The sequence below is a fragment of the Chrysemys picta genome, chromosome 1 (assembly GCF_011386835.1).
Source record: "Chrysemys picta bellii isolate R12L10 chromosome 1, ASM1138683v2, whole genome shotgun sequence".
Classification (NCBI taxonomy): Eukaryota; Metazoa; Chordata; order Testudines; family Emydidae; genus Chrysemys; species Chrysemys picta.
In genome coordinates this window covers 308,263,837-308,284,741 of record NC_088791.1, presented here as the reverse complement: position 1 = coordinate 308,284,741, position 20,905 = coordinate 308,263,837, and the positions used below count along the sequence as shown (strand labels likewise).

The 20,905-nt window shown below is 36.9% G+C and overlaps 1 protein-coding gene across 1 annotated transcript in view; it reads right to left on the bottom strand.

Annotated features, from left to right (window-relative positions):
* The window catches only part of UBL3 (ubiquitin like 3), a 71,669-nt gene continuing 50,764 nt past the window's right edge, over positions 1-20,905 (bottom strand). Inside the window, exons 2-5 of the mRNA XM_005286639.5 lie at positions 13,348-13,456; positions 9,073-9,159; positions 2,643-2,720; positions 1-1,731 (exon numbers count right to left, since the gene is read on the bottom strand). Coding sequence (XP_005286696.1) covers positions 1,679-1,731; positions 2,643-2,720; positions 9,073-9,159; positions 13,348-13,456 — 327 coding nt within the window. The 3' untranslated portion in view covers positions 1-1,678. The remainder of the gene's footprint in view (positions 1,732-2,642; positions 2,721-9,072; positions 9,160-13,347; positions 13,457-20,905) is intronic.

The window sequence follows — 20,905 nt, the reverse complement described above, 5'->3', positions numbered from 1 at the left end:
TGCACTACAATATTCTTTTATTTAGTTTACAGTAGAATCTATCAGTACAGGTTGCAGAAAGAAAATGTTTAGTGCTATTTACAATTTGTTTTAAAACTCTGCTCTATACAAATTTAATTCTGATCAGTATGAACAATATTTTTGTAGGCCTATGGCATATAAAGCATTTCATCAAAGCAGTAACAATGGGTAAAATAACCTGATTTGAATGATGCTGACCATTTGAAAAAACAATTACACAACATCTGTAAGGGCTGTGAACACTTATTAAGTACAGAACACAACGTCAACCTGTGACTTTTTTTTTTTTTTTTTTTTTTTTTTTAAGGCTAATGCTATTTATATGGAATATTGTTCTATTATGCTACACGCCAATCTATATTTAAGTTCTATAGTTATGCATTTTATAAGATTTTTATTAAATATATTCTACACTTATTTGTAATTTCATCCAGGAAGAATTCTTCCCGAGTGAAAAAATATAAAATCTTTTATATTTTTACAGGTTTAGATGAAACTAGCTCATGCTTTAGTGCTGTGCAAATTTCTTTAGCATATCAACCTTTAAATTATTGATATGAAATAAAATGGCATCCTTTTTAATTATGTATGCCTTTAAAAATCAGCTTCTGATTTGAATACAATTGCAAGCACTAATACCAAATGCAGATTACATAAAGAAACAAAACCAGTACTATGGCAGAGGTTTTTTCTTTTTTTAGCTTTCATAATTCTTTTGAAGTCTCTTATGAGTAAGCACGATTCTGGACACCGAGATACAGAGGAGTAAGAATTACTGAAAAACATCAATTGCAGATATTCAAATACATAAAATTGATTAGTAAATGAAGTCTTCTAATATTTATGCACAATAATAAAAGCCTATGAACGACAGGAAATTACCCCTCCCATATTAAGGCTAGGAAATGCACTCTCTGCACTTGTTTGTGCTGTATGAACAAGCACTCAACTAACGTAGGAGAAAAGAGTGCACCATAATAATGAAAAAAAAATCAGTTTCAACAGCCCTCTACAGAGTGCTTTTAAATTACAGGCACATCGTTTTTCGTTTGTTGCAGTGAAAATATATATAGCCAGGCTCGGTTTAGTTAGTATTCTGTGCCAGTTCGGCCACCAAGATTGACTTGGTAGAATTGACTTCAGTTTTTCCTTTGAGTTGGCCATTAGTGAGATTTTTTAAATTATGGATTCTATTTTCCAGTGCTGTATTATATATTGGAGATTATTTCTAGGTGTCTCAAATATCATTAGAGATTGCTGATGAGAAACATATTGTCAACTGTTTTTAGTGCAAATTGCATCTAGAAAGCTTGATTGATTAGTTCCGGTTAATGAAGATTTTTGTGGCAGCAAAATGATTTCTGCTGTGGAAGAGAACACTAACTTTTTCTGGAGATTGAATGCATTCAAGAACCGATGTATTATAAGATTATTCAGCAAGAAAAAAATAGAAATAAAATTATAATGGAATTGTTCATAGATCTCTCCTTTAAAAAAGAGAATAATGTGACAGTGTTTATGTAATATTTCAGTTCCATGGATTTACAGACAGGCTCTTCCTAAAGGTGTTTGAAGCAAGGCTGGGCCTCTTCTATTCCAGCAGCATGAAAGACAAAGACTATATTACATCACACTTAGCAGGTAAAGCAGACAGAGTTTACAGGATCACACAGCAATTGCTCTCTCCAGTTTTTTCACGGTTCCTCTGACCTGTGGAACAACGAGAAGAAAATTTACAAAACATTCAGTTGGGGCGAGCAGGGGGGATAATTGTTAATGATACAAGAACTAAGAATTATACCAGCTTAGTACTAACGTGGATACAAGAACGAATGGATATAAACTGGATGTGGGGAAGTTCAGACTTGAAATTAGACGAAGGTTTCTGACCGTCAGAGGGGTGAAATATTGGAACGGCCTACCGAGGGAAACGGTGGGGGCGACGGACCTGTCTGGTTTTAAGATTAAGTTAGATAAGTTTATGGAGGGAATGGTTTAATGGTAAAACATAGTAGTCAAGGAAAGCCAAGCAATGGTAGGTAAATAGTATAATGGCTAACAGGGGTTGGGCTGGAGACTCTTGCCTATATGCTCGGGGTCTTACTGATCGCCATATTTGGGGTCGGGAAGGAATTTTCCTCCAGGGCAGATTGGCTGAGCCTCTGGAGGTTTTTCGCCTTCCTCCGCAGCATGGGGCAGGGATCTCTAGCAGGAGGGTCTCTGCCGATTGAAGTCACTAAAAACAGGATTGGGGACTTCAACAGCAGAGTCCAGGGAAGGGGTAGGGACGGTTTTATGGCCTGCAGCATGCAGGGGGTCAGACCAGATGATCATAATGGTCCCTTCTGACCTTAAAGTCTAAGTCTATGAGAACTACGCAAAAATTTTATCTTGTGCAACTTTATAAGCTCTGGAGAATACAAAAAATGTTACTCAGATACATAACTAAGAAATATGCTTTTTATTTTAGTGTGTCCAAAATCACTTGTTACTTGCTTGACAAGAACTATTCATAGACCATGAAGATTTTTCTCCTTTCAAAACATCCAATGAAAACAATGACATTTTTGAACACGTGCCTATGCAGCTGAAGTTGGAAGCGCATCTACTGTATAGCCTACCTTGAGAGTTTGGCTCTGGCAATGTCTCTCTAGCCACCAAATGCATCACCGTTGTCTTGCCAAAAGGAAGTTTTAATGCTGTGTGAAAAATAGAGGATGATTTAACGACACACAAACTCTTTTCATCACTACAGAACAAACCCAACTAAAACCATAACTTTAACTGGATTAGCTTTTTTCACAGCTTCCTCCTACTTACTTCAAAATTCATACTGCTTATTTACCAATCCTAGAAAGAAGTTTTGTATAAATGTTACCCAGATCAGGGTCTTATAAAATGATCAAATGAAATACTGTGTTTTTAATGTTTGCCACTGTGAGGATGATAAAGTTATGTGGCCTGACCCTGCTCTCTTTGAAGTCAGTGGTACAATTCACTTTAATGGGAGCAGGAATGGTCTCTTATGCCTTGATTCAGCAAAGTGCTTAATTTTAAGCATATGATTAGGCCTATGGGACCAACTTAAGCCACAAAATAAATACTTATTCTCAAGGAATTGAACAGCACACAGTGTTCATTACCAGAAGCCTAACATTTTTCCAATTCTCTTGAAAAGTAAATAATCCAAATCTCTGATGATATGATGTGATATTTACAAATAATTTCATGGAATACCACCTCATTACAATGCCTCATGTTTTGACACTGAACACCCATCACACATCAATAGTATGTGAGAATAGTGCATCTCCAGAAACTTTAAAATGTTGTTTAAAACCAGTTGTTTAAGACAAAGTGTTTTCCTCAACACTGTTACTACCATGTATTATTGAAATTGAAAGAACTTTAAAAATCTGATTTTCTTTTCACAATTCATTCCACTTTGCAGTAAAACTAGACTGGTCAGCTTCATATTCCAGTTTTCATAATATTGTGTTTACGTTTTCAACACTCTGGAGTTTTGATAAATATTCCACTGCAATCTCACTGACTGAAAAAAACAAAACAAAACAAAAAAACAAAACAAAACAAAAAAAACATTTATACCTTAGTCATATTAGGGTTGGCACACCCTTTTAAAATGTCCCTCCACCCCCAGGCTTCTGTGTTCTGGACTGCAACTTTGTGACAGCATTTGTTCAGTATGGTTATTTGTAAAAGTTTCACGTATTACTAGAACTTCATTTTCTCCTGAGGTTTTAAATTTTCCACTATAAATTAGGAGAAAGATATCTTCCACCACATGCTCCATTAAAAAAAAAAAAAAATCAATCAATCAGGGAATATCATCAGCAATAGATGAACCAGCTCAGTTTCTCTTTAGGAATTCAAGGTACTTCCTCCCCACCCCTTTAGTATTTGTGCCCAAAAACATAACACTGTGACTTAAAGCAGAACCTTAACCTCTAATGAGCAGGTCACAGCTTCCATTTTCACCATCGCAGAGTCTGCCATCTGCATTTAGAAACAATCCATCCACAGTAACTGAGGAGGGAGGATGGAGAGGGAGTATCCTAACAGTCTCTCTTTTCCATTTCAATCAGTTTATTGCAGAGCCAAGAATCAGATATAAAACTAAACCTGGTACTTGCTGGCCAGAAGCACTAGATCCCTAGTTTAGATGGACTAATGTAATTAATTTAGTTTTAAGCAGCCAAACATTTTCTTTGTAAACATTTTCATTTAAAACAGGCAATTATCTTATCAGGAGAAAGAGAGACATTGAAATCCCTTTGAAATACAATTGACATTTGTACTTCCCAGAGAACAAGCTATGTGGTAAACTAAGGCTATGTCTACATTACACAGCTTTTAGCGACATGGCTATGTCATACAGCCGTGCCGCTAAAAGTTGTGCAGGAGAGCCAACAAATTTCCACCTCCAACAAGCGGTGTTTGTGTTGTCAGCAGGAGAGTTCTCCTGCTGGCAACGCGCTGTTCACACTGGCACTTTTGTCTTTCAGGGGAAGGGGGGTTAACACCTCCGAAAGACAAAAGTTTCGTCATTCAATTGCCAGTGTAGACATAGCCTAAATCTGAAGGGTGTTTTTGCCCTATGGAAAGCAGCCTGTGCCTACACATAGAGGCTGTTGATCGTTCTAAGTCTAAAACAGTTCTAAGTTTTGAGTCTTTGATACAACAGATAACTCTACAAAGGCTATATATTTTCAATCTCTCCCCCCTTGTAAGTATTCTCACACTTCTTATCAAACTGTCTGTACTGGGCTAGCTTGATTATCACTTCAAAAGTTTTTTTCTCTTACTTAATTGGCCTCTCAGAGTTGGTAAGACAACTCGCACCTGTTCATGCTCTCTGTATGTGTGTATATATCTCCTCAATATATGTTTCACTCTATATGCATCCGAAGAAGTGGGCTGTAGTCCACGAAAGCTTATGCTCTAATAAATTTGTTAGTCTCTAAGGTGCCACAAGTACTCCTGTTCTTTTTATATATTTTCAGTTCAAGAAGAAAATCCCTTTATATCTAGTTTACGTGAACTCTAAGAAGCCATTAGAGAAAGACCAAAATGTTACAAACTAATCACATTAGGGAAACGTTACCTAAACTCAAAAGGACACTAGAGGCGACTATGCTCTGATTAGTGAACTGTGGAGCTTGATTATTTACAGTAATCAAGCAAAAGTATGCTAATATTTCAATTAATGCAGAGGTGGGCAAACTACGGCCCGCGGACCGTCCTGCCCGGCCCCCGAGCTCCTGGCCCGGGAGGCTAGATCCAGCCCCTCCCCCGCTGCTCCCCATTCCCTGCTGCCTCAGCTCACTCGCTCCGCCACCGGCGCAATGTTCTGGGCAGCAGGGCTGTGAGCTCCGGGGCAGTGCCGCTGCAGAGCCCGGCCTGACCCGGTTTCTGTGCTGCGTGGTGGCGGTGGCATGGCCTGGCTCCAGCCAGGTGGCGCATCTGTAGCACCGCCAGCCATCGGTGCTCCAGGCAGAGCAGTAAGTGGGCATGGAGCAGGGGGGATTAGACAGAGGGCAGGGAAGTTCGGGGTGGTAGTCAGGGGGTGGGAGTGTGGATAGGGGCGGGGGGCAGGGGTCCCGGGGGAGGATCAGTCAGGAAGGAGGGGGGGTTGGATGGGGCAGGGGTCCGGGGGCGGTCAGGGGACAGGGAGCGGGTGTGTGTGGATGGGGTCCCAGTGGGGCAGTCAGGGAATGGGGGGGTTGGATGGGGCAGGAGTCCCGGGGGGAAGGGGGCAGATAGGAGGTGGGGGCCAGGCCACAGCCCCTTCCCCTAACCGACCCTCCATACAATTTACAAAATCCGATGCGGCCGTGAGGCCAAAAAGTTTGCCCAACCCCTGAATTAATGGCTTGCATAATTTTTACACAAGTCCTTGTCAGTGGTTTCTAATATTTCCCTGGACTGGGGTACAGGAAGGGAGACAGAAGCATCTTTGGTCTATGCCCAATTCTCCTTTCCTGTTGACTTTTTTGGTTCTTTTTCTCTTTTCCTCAATCTTTATTCTATTCTCTTCATTTAGTTCTACTGTCCTGTCTCTGTTATATCCTTTCTTCTGCTTTCTCTCTCCAGTGTCCTTTCTCTTCTTGTCTTTTTTTTAAATAAAAAGAAGAAATATTAGAGCAATTCTCTACTGCTTCCTCCCAGTATCTGATTGAAGAAGGAGAACTTTTGAAATGCAGTACCTCATGGCTATTTGTAAAATTAGTTCAACCACAAGCTACTAGTCTAATAATCAACTATCATATGAAATTTGCTGGTGGCATCTGGACAACATGTTCTCTTCACCCATCTTTTCACACACTGACTACTAGCAGCAACAGAAAATGATGGATCTGGCACTTCTTGCAACAATGACACTGCGGACTTTAGAGACAAATGTTTTTTTCTATTACCATTCCCACTGATACTTTTGCCGTTTCCTCAGTCATTCTTGTATTAGCAGATACTTCAAAAGATGCATTAACACCGGCTGGTAGACAAGCTCAAGACTACTTTTTTTTTTTTTTTTTTTTTTTTTTTTTTACTTTTAAGCTTCAACTTCAGTCAGTTTTTACAAGATGAAGTTGAGTTTAGAAGTAGAAAACTGCCACACTTTGACAGAAAGAACCAATGATGATATTTAGTGTCCAAAGAGACAATCTGAGGGTACTGTTGCCTCTTCAATTGACAAAATGACTTTCAGTGGTGAACAAGCCCAAACTCCAGTCAATATTCACTAACCACTTGAGACAAATGAAATGCTCTTTATAAATGTTATAATTCAACACCCCTAAAATCCTTGGATGAAAAGCATTACAGAAATGCAAAGTATTATAACGTCATGAGAAACTGCATACTGGACTAAACATTAAGTTACTATTTTCTTTTGTTATGGAATGTATCCATGTTGCTTTAGTAAACGTTGCATCAACATTTCTTTTCAGAAATTTATAACTCAAGCTGTATAATCTTACGCCAGGTTGAAATTTATTACATTATTTCATTAGTGTTGAAATAAATGTTTTAAAACAAACCTCTAAAATATAACAACAGAAATAAATCTTTGTAATACATGAAATATCCCTGGGGTAAAGCTGTGATGATTAAATTGCAATACATCAGTGAGCAGCAATCTGAACTAAAATTCCCTGATCCCAAGTATGCATTTAAAATCCATGAAACTGTCTTAATGTAGCAACCAAAAGCATGCTAGCTATTCTTTCCAGCGGAACTGGATAAACAAACACTGACTCTTGTTAGTACTGTGAGGTCCAGTCTGATCTCAGTGAAGAAAGTGAGTAACAGTGGTGCAGAGAAACACCTACAGATGAATACCAAAGAACATCTTGTATAGCCATCTTTGGCTGGAGAATGATAATCTGAGGCAAGGCATCATGGGAGGAGAACTTGATGATGATTCAAGCTTGGGGCTGGAGGAATGAGGCAAAGGGTGGGGAAAAGAGGCAATATCTTCACTAACACTAAGAACACACTACTTCTCACTACCTTCAAGAGTGGGCCATAAAATTGCACAATAGGTATTATGTATATTAACTAACTGAAGCCTAAATAAAAATTCCACAGTAAGTGACAGTTACTACTAAGCAGTACACAGTGAAGTTTGCCATTATTTAGCCAGTATATAAAGTAGTATTAGAAAACTGAACCATATGGAGGATAAATTGTCCAAAAGGAGATCAGCAGCCCAGGTTAGTAATGGCTAAAAGTGGTTATCTGATAGCAGTATAGTAATCTATTTAGAATGAATTGGTAGCCCAGTTCTTAATGGAGAAGCATCTATATCACAACTAGCACAAAATGACAACCTGGTTACCATTATCAGCAAATAGGGCAACAATTAAAGGAGAAAAATAGAATGAACTGCCTTGTCATCCTAGAGCTAGTCTCTCCAAGTTGGTGTTGAAGCACATTGGCAGGGCACATATGAAACTTTCCCCCGTAATATATTGCATTTGTTTTCCAGAGTCTTTATATGAGAGATTGTGGGATGCCAAAGATTCAAGTTTCTCACTCGTGCCACCAGAGTGAAAGAAAACAAACAAAAAACAAAAACAAGAAAACAAACAAAAGTGATAAATACAAAGGGATAAAGTCATTCCAGGTTTACCTTTAACTTCAAGGCAGCTACCCCAGGGATGACTTTATATTACATTCTCCCCTCCCTGTGCATTCATAATTACCAACCGCATTAACAGAAGCAATTTGTAGACAGAGAGTATAGGCCCTTTAGCTTACTTGTCAGATTTGGTAAGAGCAAACAGAAAAGAGATATTTTGTTTAGACATTTATTTTACTTAAAATTCATATGGCTGCCACCACCTCTCGAAGGAAATATTGTTAATTACAATACATTGTACTACACCTCTGATAAATAAAAAATAAATCTACAAAATATAACAAATCCTACAAAATATAACTAGAAAACATGACACAAGGGGGCACAGTTGAGCTGTATTTCCTCACCATACAAAGTGAAGCCATTTACTTTTGTTCTCACATAACTATACAATTGTATCCTTGGGACAGAGCTAGATAGCAAAAATATTTTCCCTCATTCTAATTCACAGGGTGTCTTTCTTCATTACACTAAGTTCCCTAGTATTGTTTAACCAATTATCATAATCTTTATCCATCATTTTTAATATACTTAGAGATTTCTGAAATGGTTTACAATATAAATGCAGTATACGAGAAGTGGAATAAAATCATCCCTCTTTCATTAAAAGACAATAAAGATAGCATAACTAATCCTTACGTGAGAAAAGATTTAATTAACACAGTGATATATACCATAGTCTAACATCCGATTCTAGCAGGATGGAAAAATATAAAGGTAACACAGAGTATCCCATGTTATGCTACAGCAAAACTGTGCAGAAAACCATGTTGTGACCTTGAAGTCCAGAGAGGGTTTTACTTAAAAGAGAATTTACTGCATTTTAAATAAATATTCACTTTGCCTGGGGAGAAAGTTGCTAAATTATACTACCCAAGTTATTTCATTACCTCCTAGTGTCACATTGCCATGAAGAAACCGTCCTTGATAAATAAGCCGCAGAATATTTGGACTGCTGACCTGCTCTTCTTCCCAATCTGAAAAAGAATAAAGAGGACTTTGTCAGGAACAGCCCAGTATATGCATCTTTTGTTTATTTCCCACCCATCCAGGGTAGAAAAGAGAAAACAGAACTCTTCCAGTTCAGTACTAACAAGACAGTGTGGCCTGCTGCTTAGTGAAGAGGATCTGAAGTTAAGACTCCTAAATTCTGTTCCTTATTTCCCGATTCAAACTTGGGCAATAACTATTCTGTGCCTCACTTTACTTCTGCTTGATTAATGGTTATAAGTGATATATATGGTTATAAGTTCCTATGTAAAATATTTTTAAATGGATGATAAGGAAGACACTTCCTGTTCCCATTCAGATTCAATATCCATCTGGAAAATTTAATTCCATTTTCCTTCAATTGCAGGAGATTCTCAATCTCTCTGCCCTCCAACATTGAACTGGCTTAGTTCAGCCTCAGTCCAGCACTGATAAGCAGCCACATATATAGAAGAAACACATCCGTTCTCTGATTTGAAAATCATTTTAAATCAGTAAGCAGAAGTGCTCCTCTCTGTGGCTACTGGGCAGTGCTGAATGAGGATTAGATTTAGCCAGCTGAATTTCCAGAGGGCATAATGAACTGAACATACCCTGAAATTCCTGGAAAAGCTGAATGGTAAGCATCTGACCCTCGCAGAAGAGAGACATATTGATATATTTCAGGAAATTTCTCATAGCACAGTCTGTACAGATTTATGTATCACAAATTAGCTGTAAGAATAATGTATAAGTAATGTATAAGATTAGATGATCACTTATTATTCCCGTTTAAAATTTCTGTCAATTTTCAAAACAAGTAAGCGAATCTACATTACATTTTAAGGGTAAATATTGCAAAATATTAACAAAATTATTTAATTTAAATCTGCTCTTTCAGAATGATGTCTTCCATTCATTTGCTGACCAGGTATTTGATACCAACTGTTCACAAATCTGCTTCTGCTCTGCTCCATCTATTGAAATGTTTATATAGCAAACACGAATATTCAAGAAGGGATAGGAGAAGCCAACCTGTATGCCCAGAATACACAATGGACAGAATGGGCAGAGAGGAAGAGAAAACGAAACAGGGTGTTGGGAAAGGTATTTAAAACATTGTGGAAAGTGTGTGACCAGCATCTGGTAGGAAAAGATGCAGGAAGAGAAGAGTGGAAAGTGAACTATTACAATTGATGCCTGTTCCCTTTTAAAGGCATCAGGCACAATGACACATGATTAGAGGTGTACAGAGCACTACAAAGTCAGGCTGACATCAGAAACAAGTATGAGCAGAGAGTACGTAGAAGTGGCAATATTTACTAGATGCCTTAGAACATTTAATTTACAAGATATGATAAAACTAGACAACTGAAACCATCTGAAATTCAAATGTTTTCATTTACTACCTGTTTTAATTGTAGTGCAATTCAATGAAGGGACATTGATATGCTGTCAACAGAGTAGTCAAAATGAAGTGTTACAATTATCCTGCTTGATGAAACTTTATCTATAATTTTCTGCTTTAAGATTTCACTTCTCTGACTTCCATCTGGACTGCAGTAGTAAAGTTTAGTCAATTTGTGGTACTAGAAAGATGCAATAATACAAGAGGCCAGAAGATGAAAAGTGGCAATTTGGTATAATAATTCCTGACAGCTGATCCACCATTTTATGTTGTTAATCTTTGCTCCTTGGCAGAGTCTCAAAAATTCTTCCCCTTAAACAGTCACTCGGGATATTTAATTTTCATAATGAAAACACTTCTCCCCTAGCTAAACCAATGAAAAGAAGTTCAACTGAAAAGTGTTGTAACACTTATCAGATGATCATTATAAGAGAAAATTTAATTATTCCAACAACTATACTCAGAGGATAAAGTAATTTTAGAAAAGAGGGAATAAAGAGAAACTTTTCTAAGTGGGATATCAACTATCTGTATGAGCAAATGAATCAAACTGGACATTCTCACTGGGAGCGAGGAAGTTTTTAAATCAAGAGTATTTCAACTTATACATGGGGGGAAGGGAATAGAAGAGAGGTGGCTTAAGCATGCTTGCTTATAACTCTTTACGATCATTAAATGTAGTCAGGACACTGTGCAAATTTCAGATATATGGCAAAATTCTGCCCTCAGCTACAGTGATGTAAACCTAGACTATCTCCACCAAACTCAGTAAAGTTAATTTGGATCTTTATTATTGTACCTAAGGGCACAATTTTGCTCATATCTCTAAAAGACCTCAAGGCAGATTCATCTTTGCACATCTTATGGACAAATCAAACACATAAATAAAAAAACTTGGGGGAACAGATTCAACTTAATCACCTCTTTAAATAATTTTAATGCGTCATTCTAGGTCAGTTATAATCAACTCTTGTAACAAAGATAGTTTTCAAATTGTAAAGAACAAGAGATTATTCACATATGCTCACTGCTTGGGAAGGCTTAAACAAGTCAATAATAAATTTCAGAGCTGCCTCAATTTTAAATAATTCCAGTTTCTGCCTCTCAAAACTAACCTACACATGAAATGTAATTTAAAGAGATGGGGAAGAGAGATCAGATCACAATTTCAGTGACAAATCTAGGCACTGTACTTTCTCCAAAATATAAATAAGGCATTAGCAGCTATTTGTTCTCAAGATTTACATACACATAACAACTTGACCTGTAATCATATTCAACCTATGAGCCATTTCTCTGGTACATGTTGCATACTATGATCACACATTAACTTTAGCTGTCATTCCTTAGGTAATATGGAATGGCTTTCTTCCTATTAAAATACGCAATTTTCTTCATTCTTTGTTATGTGTACAAGGTACAAATCTCAGTTTTAATTGCTGCTGCACAAGTCTGAAGTAGTCAATTTGATGAAATGCTACTAATTAGCTGCACTGACACATAAATAAGAGTCACAAAATATAAATCCCTGATCCTGTGTTACATAGTGCCTGTCATGCGCCTTAATAGCTAGGCAGGGTGCTGACTTGAAACTGCAATGTAATCTACTCAGGAGTAGATTTAAGAGGACAAAACAGTTGGTTCGGCCATTACTAATTCACACAAATGCACACAAGATAAATTTTATTTTGTCTGTTGTACTGTGCTTCTAGGACACAACTATGTACAATAGATACCGAGTTGCCATACCAAAGAGAATCATTGGTCCAGCTAGTTTGGTATAAAAAGTCTCCAACAGCTGTGTGTCTGTAGTGTATCTAATACTTTAGAGGACCACAATCCTTGCATTTTGTCAACTGTGTAAAACTGCATCAGGGCAAGAAAAATTCCTTCCTAACCTTCAGAGGAGGCCAGTTTAGGGCCAAAGCATGCATTATTGAAACTCCTATTGACATAGATAGCATAGATGCACATTATTCCTGTTCATGTGCAGTAATTTTCTAGTCCTCTTGAAACACTAAGTTAATGGCTCCCAATGACTTCCAGTATCAGAGAATGTCTAAATATTTTCTTTCATCAAATGTAACGTCATTTCTCAGTTTTGGCTAGTGTTTTGGATTGTGGGACAGGGAGACAAAGATGGCCTGATCAGTTTTTGTTGAACCATTCATTATTTTACTTACATATACGCACACCCCATCTCAGATTACACTTTCACTTTCCAAAATAAATACTCCCAAATTAATTTAAAATATCTTCATATTTAAATATGTTCCCAGCTTCCCTCATCCTTTAAAGTCTTTTACAATTGCATCATTACCTTTTTTCTAGACATTACTGTATTTGTGTAGATTGTTTCTGAGGCAAAGCAATCAAAAATACAAAATATTTGAGGTTCAGTTTTGCTATTTCATTCATATAAAATGGCATATTTTCCTTACTCATCCTTAGACAAAGGGTATAATATCTAACATCCGCCAGGATCTTTCTGCAGTTATTAGATTTGTACCAAGTCTGTCTAGAAAAAAAAAATCATAATGAGGGAAAAGCAGTACGTAGGGCACAATGAATATGAGAAGTAACCTCAGAAGTAAGCTAGGTAATGGACTATACTTCAACATCTCAAATTTTGTACCACTGAAAACAGAAGAGAAAATATATCTATATAAACTTCCATTTGAATATGAAGAACAATGATAAAATTATTAACATTTCAGTCTTAATTACAGAAGAGTAAACAGTTTTAACTGGACAGTTAGCAGCTAAAGGACACACAAAAATGACTCACCCATAGGCCAGTTGTCATACACATGTTTTGCAATATCTGCAGCAGAATCATTTGGTGAAAACAAGAACTCTTTCGTTTTCCCACTTACCAAGATGAGGCGCAAATTTATCTGTAAAGAAAATGGAACATTAGGAAGATTTGCTAAAAATAAATACAAATACACTATTTAATCAAAAGGCTATTTAAATTGCTAAAGTTATTCGCTGGTTTTAGCAACTAATCAGTCCAAATTAGTCTGGAAAAAAATCCTAACAGATTTAAACAGAAAATACAAAATACAGACAACCGTATTTCAAGTACCTTTGCATCAACCAAAAAGGGTGGACAAAAGGGAGTTTTCCCATAGATGGGCTAAGAAGATGACAATTATACTAATAAAATGTGTCATGTCTATTAAGGCTCTTTAATTTGATCACAATATATGCAAATGCCTTTTATTAGTTATCAGTACCATCAAATAGTTTACAAGGAACAAACAAGTTCAGTAAAAAACATCGCTAAATGCTAAGAATTCATCTTCTCTTGACCTTTTACTTAACTGAAGGAGGGAAAAGAAGAATAATGCCTACTTCCTTAACATATGCACATTTAAAAATATGAAATTCGGCTTCTAAAAATTAAACCCTAAACTAACTCCAAATCCCTCTTCTGTATATTTGCTACCGTGACTGTCAGACCTGACTTTACCATATGGATAGGGTGAGCAGATGTCCCATTTTTGGGGACTTTTTCTTATATAGGCGCCTATTACCCCCTACCCCCATCCCGTTGTTTCACAGTTGCTATCTGGTAACCCTACATATTGACCCACTACAGAATATTAGAAAGTCAAACAGCCTCCGGCCAGTGCCCTGTACGTTTTACGACATTGAATCTTCTGCTGATCTAACTTGCAACTTTACTTTTCTCCCATGGAGAATAAAATCCTGACTCCATGAAGTATTAATGACACCATGATTTTTCTCTTAGATGTCTCAAACAATACCTCCAGATATTGGCATCTTCAGTTATTATTCCCCCCCTTTCTGTTTGAGAGTTACTAACGGACTGAATCAAGACATTCCATCCCACAGGACCCAGCCCACGGACCAAAAAATGATAGAAAGACATCCTAATGTCTAGGTCTCAAAACGGCCCTGGTTATAGCAACATTAATAGTAGCTAAATGACAGTCAAAGCCTACATTTCCATCCCCACCCCCTCACCATCTACCATTCTGTCCCAAGTAATAGAACATAGTGATAACCACAGGGCTAACCTCTGCAGCACACTTGGGTGTGCTAGACAAACTGCCTTCAAATATATGGTTCCCCTTGCAATTTCTCACCCCTTGCTATAAGAGAACGAATATTTAGTATAACAATAAAAAGTGAGGCTTTACTGGATTTTGACCTGTATTCAACAGGGTTTTTTTTCCCATTTGCTATATTACTCACAAATAGGAGCTTGAACAGAGATTCAGCTTGAAAGATCTACAGAACATGATATTTCTATCAGTTTTTTCTTTGTCTGAAATTCACTTAGGAATCCAGTAAGGGGGGGAAATAGGCTACTGTATAAATGAAGTGGTTATTCTCTTTCTTAAACTCCTGACTGTCATAATGGCAGAGACCTTGTTTTTTGACTGCAGTCCAAATGTCAACTTTTTTTTTTTTTTTTGGTGCATAAAGCCCCTAAATAATGTTATGGTATACCGGAATATTTATTATTGCTTGCATTGTTCTGTACAGCACAGATAAAGTCAAAGAAGATGTAAGGCAGGAAGGGGCAGGAGTTTTAGAAAAGTTACTTAAACACGGAAGATTCTTCAAATGCTCAGACCAACCCCAACCAAAAATATTAAGAACAGTCATATTGAGAAAGTAAAAGAAGATTTCCAAATAGGCTGTTAACAGACGCATATTACAGCATATGGAAGACCTGTTTGAATTGTGTGTGTTTGGAGATATTCAATGCTAAAGAAAAACCTCTAAACCTACAGTGCTAGATGGATCTAACTGTTTCAATAGTCTGTGTTATATTTTAACAACTACTGTCTCTACTGTCACTGAATTGCCAAACAAGCCAGAAGGTTGAGTAAGGATCACATAATCTAAAATAGTTACACTACTACTTTTTTAGGTGCTGAATAGTCTTGTCACCAAACATTGACTCTTTAGCATTGCCAAAGACTGATGAGCTAAAACAGACAGAGCAATGTCTAAGGCAATAGTCCTTGTATTAATCAGAGAACTTATTCCCCACTTAGTACAGCATATAGGGGATGGCATATTTCCTTGTTTTTCTGCTTCTTAGGCTTGTCAGGCTCACTACAGAAAACAACAATTATGTAAAAATAGTGTGAAAATGTAAGTAAAATTAAAGTAACTAACATTTCTGTAAGGACCTAACAGACCTCTGAGTAAATACACAATTTAAAATGAAGGGGAGCAACAGAAATAAAAAACTGAGTAAAAATGCTCATTGACATTTATCCTATGTGGCTGACTCCATTACTGCTGAAGTTCTGCTATTGTCTCAGAGGTTCACATGATCCTGTGATCCAATATCAAGATGCTTCAGGGAAAGCTAACACATTTTTGAAGAGTATACTGTAACGATATGTAGACTAGGGTTTTTTATTTTTGTTTCAAAATGTGACCATTACTGAATATTAGCAAAAGCCTGAAGCAAATCTCTAAAATACTTAAACAGATGTTGTGTCAAGTCATGCATGGAAACAACTGCTCTAACAAATGGTTAAATATTTTCTTACTTATAGCACTGTAGACTATAGTCATATTTAGTGTGCCTGCTTGTCTAAATTTTAAATCTCATTTTTTAAATCTTCTCTTGAAGGAATCTTACTGTTCATGGTGGTGTGACAGTCCCATGAGGTCTGAATCTGAAAGTCTAGTCTTTAAAATCTCCTTGAGGCACCGTGAACTGTTAAAGCCATTCAACTGCTATGCTACTTTCTCTGCAAAACTCTTTGATTAAGATCTTTTTAAACATACTATTGCAAATTTGTGAGTATGAATGCATGTAGTAGGGGAGAGCCTGGATAATGGAAGAGTTATCTAATATACAAGTAGCTAATTTTAAACTCCTAAGGTTATACAATGATTCAGATGCCAGTTGTAGAATACATCATATCTCATCATTTGAAACGCTACAATGGAATTAAAATGTGTCCCCAGATGATTACCAAAAAGAGTTTATTTTTCTTCCCAAGGAGGTCCTATCCTTGTTATGCCTTCTGTGCTTTTCATGATCATGGCTGGTTTGTTCCTCCATGAGAGATAGGATAACAATGAGTCTTGTGATTCTTTTTATGAAGGATACGGAAGATAGGTTCCAGCCTCTTGCTGTGGGCAAGACAACCCAGAGTCTTTGCTGTGAATTTTAAAATTCAAGTTTCTGTGTTGTAGTAATAACTGAGATGTTATTGATGAAAGGTGAAAAGAGCCAGCGATGTTAGAAGTAATATTTAGTGTCAATTCTGGACTATGTCCACTCTGGTTGGTCCTTGCAGAATCAAATTATGAACATTATGTTTGAGAATTTTAAGCATATACAATCACTAACTTTTTAAGTTATCTTTCATACCCCTCATTTCTTGGCAGCTTAAAATGTTTTTAGGAACATTTTAAATGTGGGGAAGGAAGTGGCTTGGTGAACTAATTTCTTCACTGCAAGCACGTTTACTGGGTGAAAATGTCAGCCATTTTTGAAAAACAGTCTATACAATTGTTTGAATGCTACAGACTCCCTAGAGTTTTATTTTCTGGCCCAAGATAGGATTCTGCAATACAAGAATACTGTAAACCGTTGTAAATAGCAAGAAGTGAGCAACGTAAGTTACAGTATTTCCATCCTATTCTATTAATTTAGATATTGATATTATCAATTTTTATATTACAGTGATGACTGGAGGCTTCCAATCAGGAAAAAAGGACCTTCATAAAGCTATACGCTCAAACATAGTGTCAGCACCTGTCCTGAAGAATACAGTCTATGATGTATCAGAGGGGTAGTCATGTTAATCTGTATCCACAAAAACAACGAGGAGTCTGGTGGCATCTTAAAGACTAACAGATTTATTTGGGCATAAGCGTTCGTGGGTAAAAAACCCACTTCTTCAGATGCATGGAGTGGGTTTTTTACCCACGAAAGCTTATGCCCAAATAAATCTGTGAGTCTTTCAAGTGCCACCAGACTCCTCGTTGTTTTTGAGTCTATGATGAGGTCTCTGAGATAACTTGGGGCTGGGTTGGGGGTTTTATTTTTCCACAAAGTATGCAACATTTACAAAATTGTGGGAAGAACACTTCTTCTCTGTCATGCACAGGAAATATGTTTAAATGAAAAACTTATTGGGCCAAAGAAGTAGAGAGGGTGGCAAACAGCATATAAAAACACACAGATTTAAGTTTTCCTTTTTGCAGTCTGATATATTTAGTTCCTGGTTCATTTTCATAATTAATGTTTTAAAAGATAGAGATGTACTCCAAAGATTAAAGTTAAATCTGGAGCTGCTAAAGATTCAGTATATCAACTAGCCTAGAAAAAGGCCTCTCTGTCTCTAGGTCCACATCACCATGCAATACAAACTTTACTTATCAGTGTCAGATTTGCTTAACAGAGATTTAAAAGAGCTGAAAAATCAAACTGGTAGCTTGAAGAAAAAGCTTGGATCAATGCTAAGGTTCTTGGAACACACAGACTAAAAAATGAGGTCCCCTTCCTCCACCAAAAATCATGAAGATTGCACTGTTTTTCTGAGTATGCCATGGCTCTTTTGTATCTCTGGGACGTCCTAGCAGGCAACACAAACACACATCTGTCAAATACCCAAATATTCTTTAAAGTGACACACAATCATTCTAGTTTTTCAGGATCAGGAATACTATTTTACAGTATTTTGCTGTCCAGCGACCTCAAACTAATTATAAATGTATGTTTAAAACAAACCATTTTACCCTTATAATGTTCCATTATTCAGAAGCATGCTTTTCTTTACACTGCTATGAATAAAATAAGAACTAAACCAGAATCCAATTTTACACAGGATCATTTCATCCCAAAGGAACGCAGAGCACTTTACAAACTTTATATACTACTTAGTAAAATAGATAAAACCCCTCCTTAAAAAGCTCTACCACATAAAATACATCTACATGACATTATAACATTTATTTTAATAACCTTTCCAATATTGGTTGCTCTATTTATTGCAAGAAAACTGACAGTGCAAGAAATGGCTTTGGAGAACTTTCACCTTTAAGTAAACTTTGATTAATGATTTTACATTTCCTAAAAGGAACTACTATTCTGACATTTTTTACCTAAGACTTCTATAGCCAAGAGATTAGAGGAAGAAAAATTAGTCTCCATGTATTCTGTTTGTTTACTCTGGTGCAGGTAGTTTCATTGTTTCTCCAATGTAGTTAGGCTCGGCAGAATTCAATTTTTATTTTTTTTTATAATTTTGACTGATAACGTTCATTTTAAGCATTTTTTATTTTTATCTATTTAAATTGTCATAGTTGTGGGAAATTATGGGTGTGTGTGTCAGACTATAGTTATTTAATGGCTGTCACGGAGATTCAAAAAGTTAAATTTTATAGCCATTAAAACACAAACTGTCAATATCACATGTGAAAATATAAAAGTAAATATCCTTAAAATCAAACTAAAATAACTTTTGAAGCAGCATTTTTCTTACTTTGCTTAGCTGTAAATTTATATTATTATTGATGGGAACATTTTTGTTTGTTTGTATATGTGTAGTGAAATCGACATTTACCCACATTTAATGATAAAAATCGAATCCTTCCAACTTTAAATATAGTCAGTTTCCCTGAGGAAAATACAGGTCTTTCCCATAACATGAAAGAAATTCAGTTTTTTTAAAAAATGCGAAAACATGGTCCTAAATCTGCCCTGAGGACCATGCAGTCATACCCATGTCCACACAGAGCCCCTACTGAAGTCAAAGAGGGTGCACCTGCCAGCTTCTCGGTGCAGGATTGGGGCCTATGAGCTGTGACTGAGATAGTTCTCTCAGGGACAAGTATAGTCCCTGAAATAACGGAGGGAGGAGAGGGACGGGGGATGGGATGACTCTCTTTCAAGTTGACTGCCATTTTAATAGTTACCATATCACGTGTTACAAATGCTATTCCATTAATAGCTATGTTTTGAAGATGCATATTATAATTTGACTTTACACAGCACTTTTGGAAATCACTAAGCTCTGCCCATGAAGTGGCACTATTTCTATAGTAAATTCCTTATTTTGAAGCAGAGGGAGATGAACAATGGACAAATATTAAAGAAAGTAAGTGGAATAAACAAATTAATGTGATAATATGGAGCACTATAAAGTTTTATTGCCATTCGTTTGGTAGACCTGCATAACTCACTTGTAACCACACCACTTTTGAAAAAGTTGGTCATCCCAAACATGAGGCCATAAAAACTTTATAGTATGCAACACATCACACTCTAGATTTATAGGAACTTTGTAACTATTTTTATAACAGGAGCACTGATCACTTAATAGGGAAACAAATAGCTTTAAAGAAAAATGACTTGTTTTGTATGTGTAATTGGCCCCTTGAAGTGAGGAATGATAGGAAGTCTTTGTACAGGCAGTCTCAATATACATTAGCAAAGTTTGGAGAAGCAAGTGAGGGGAGAGAGATAAAACCCAAATAAAGGGATACCATTTTCTTTGGGGAAAAAAGTCCAACCTTGCTGGTAAAATATAAACACTGAACTCAAAGTATAACTATAGTATCAATGGCTGTTTCTATGAATACAAGGTCCTCAGTGACACCCATCCATTATCTCACTCCTGTTCAAATACCATAAAAGCAAAGGCAATATTTTACTAGATAACTCTGGGGCTTATAAGAGGATAACATATTATTTTCTGAGTGGGAAGAGCTGGGAAACAGTAAGCTTCGATCAAACTGATGGGAATATTGTTGTAGATAATGAGCCAATAGTAAAGCACAATGGGTCCAATTACAGTTGATAAGAAAAGCCTTGCTCAACCTAGACAGTAAACACCCTCGGGGCAGGGACTGTCTTTTACACTACATGTTTGTATGGTGCCTAGTTGTACTGTAAAAACTCAAAGAAGAAACAGAAACCACATAAATTATATATACTACTATTAAATTACCGCAGCAGCCCCATTCCCCCAATCCCAAATTCCTCACTTCCCATAACCATCACCCCAATAATGTTTGTTTCTTAAGCAGCCCTTCTATACAGAAGCGTCTTGCCTTGAATGTCAGTAGATTCTGGTTATTTTGGACCAATGAGGGGAGTAGTATCCACCAAGTCCCATAGAAAACTAGTGTATTCGACCCACAAAGTCATCTTTAAAGAGTCTTCAATCATGTAGAGAGGAGCTACAAGGAGTGGGGAAGGAGAAGCCAAAATGATCCCTGCCAACAGTAACGTGGGCCTCCCAATTTGGAGGTAGGGGTGTCTGAGTGCACACGTGCTTCGTAGAAAAGAAAGACACGACTAAAGAAAACGGAAAAAATTAAGACAGCTGCTT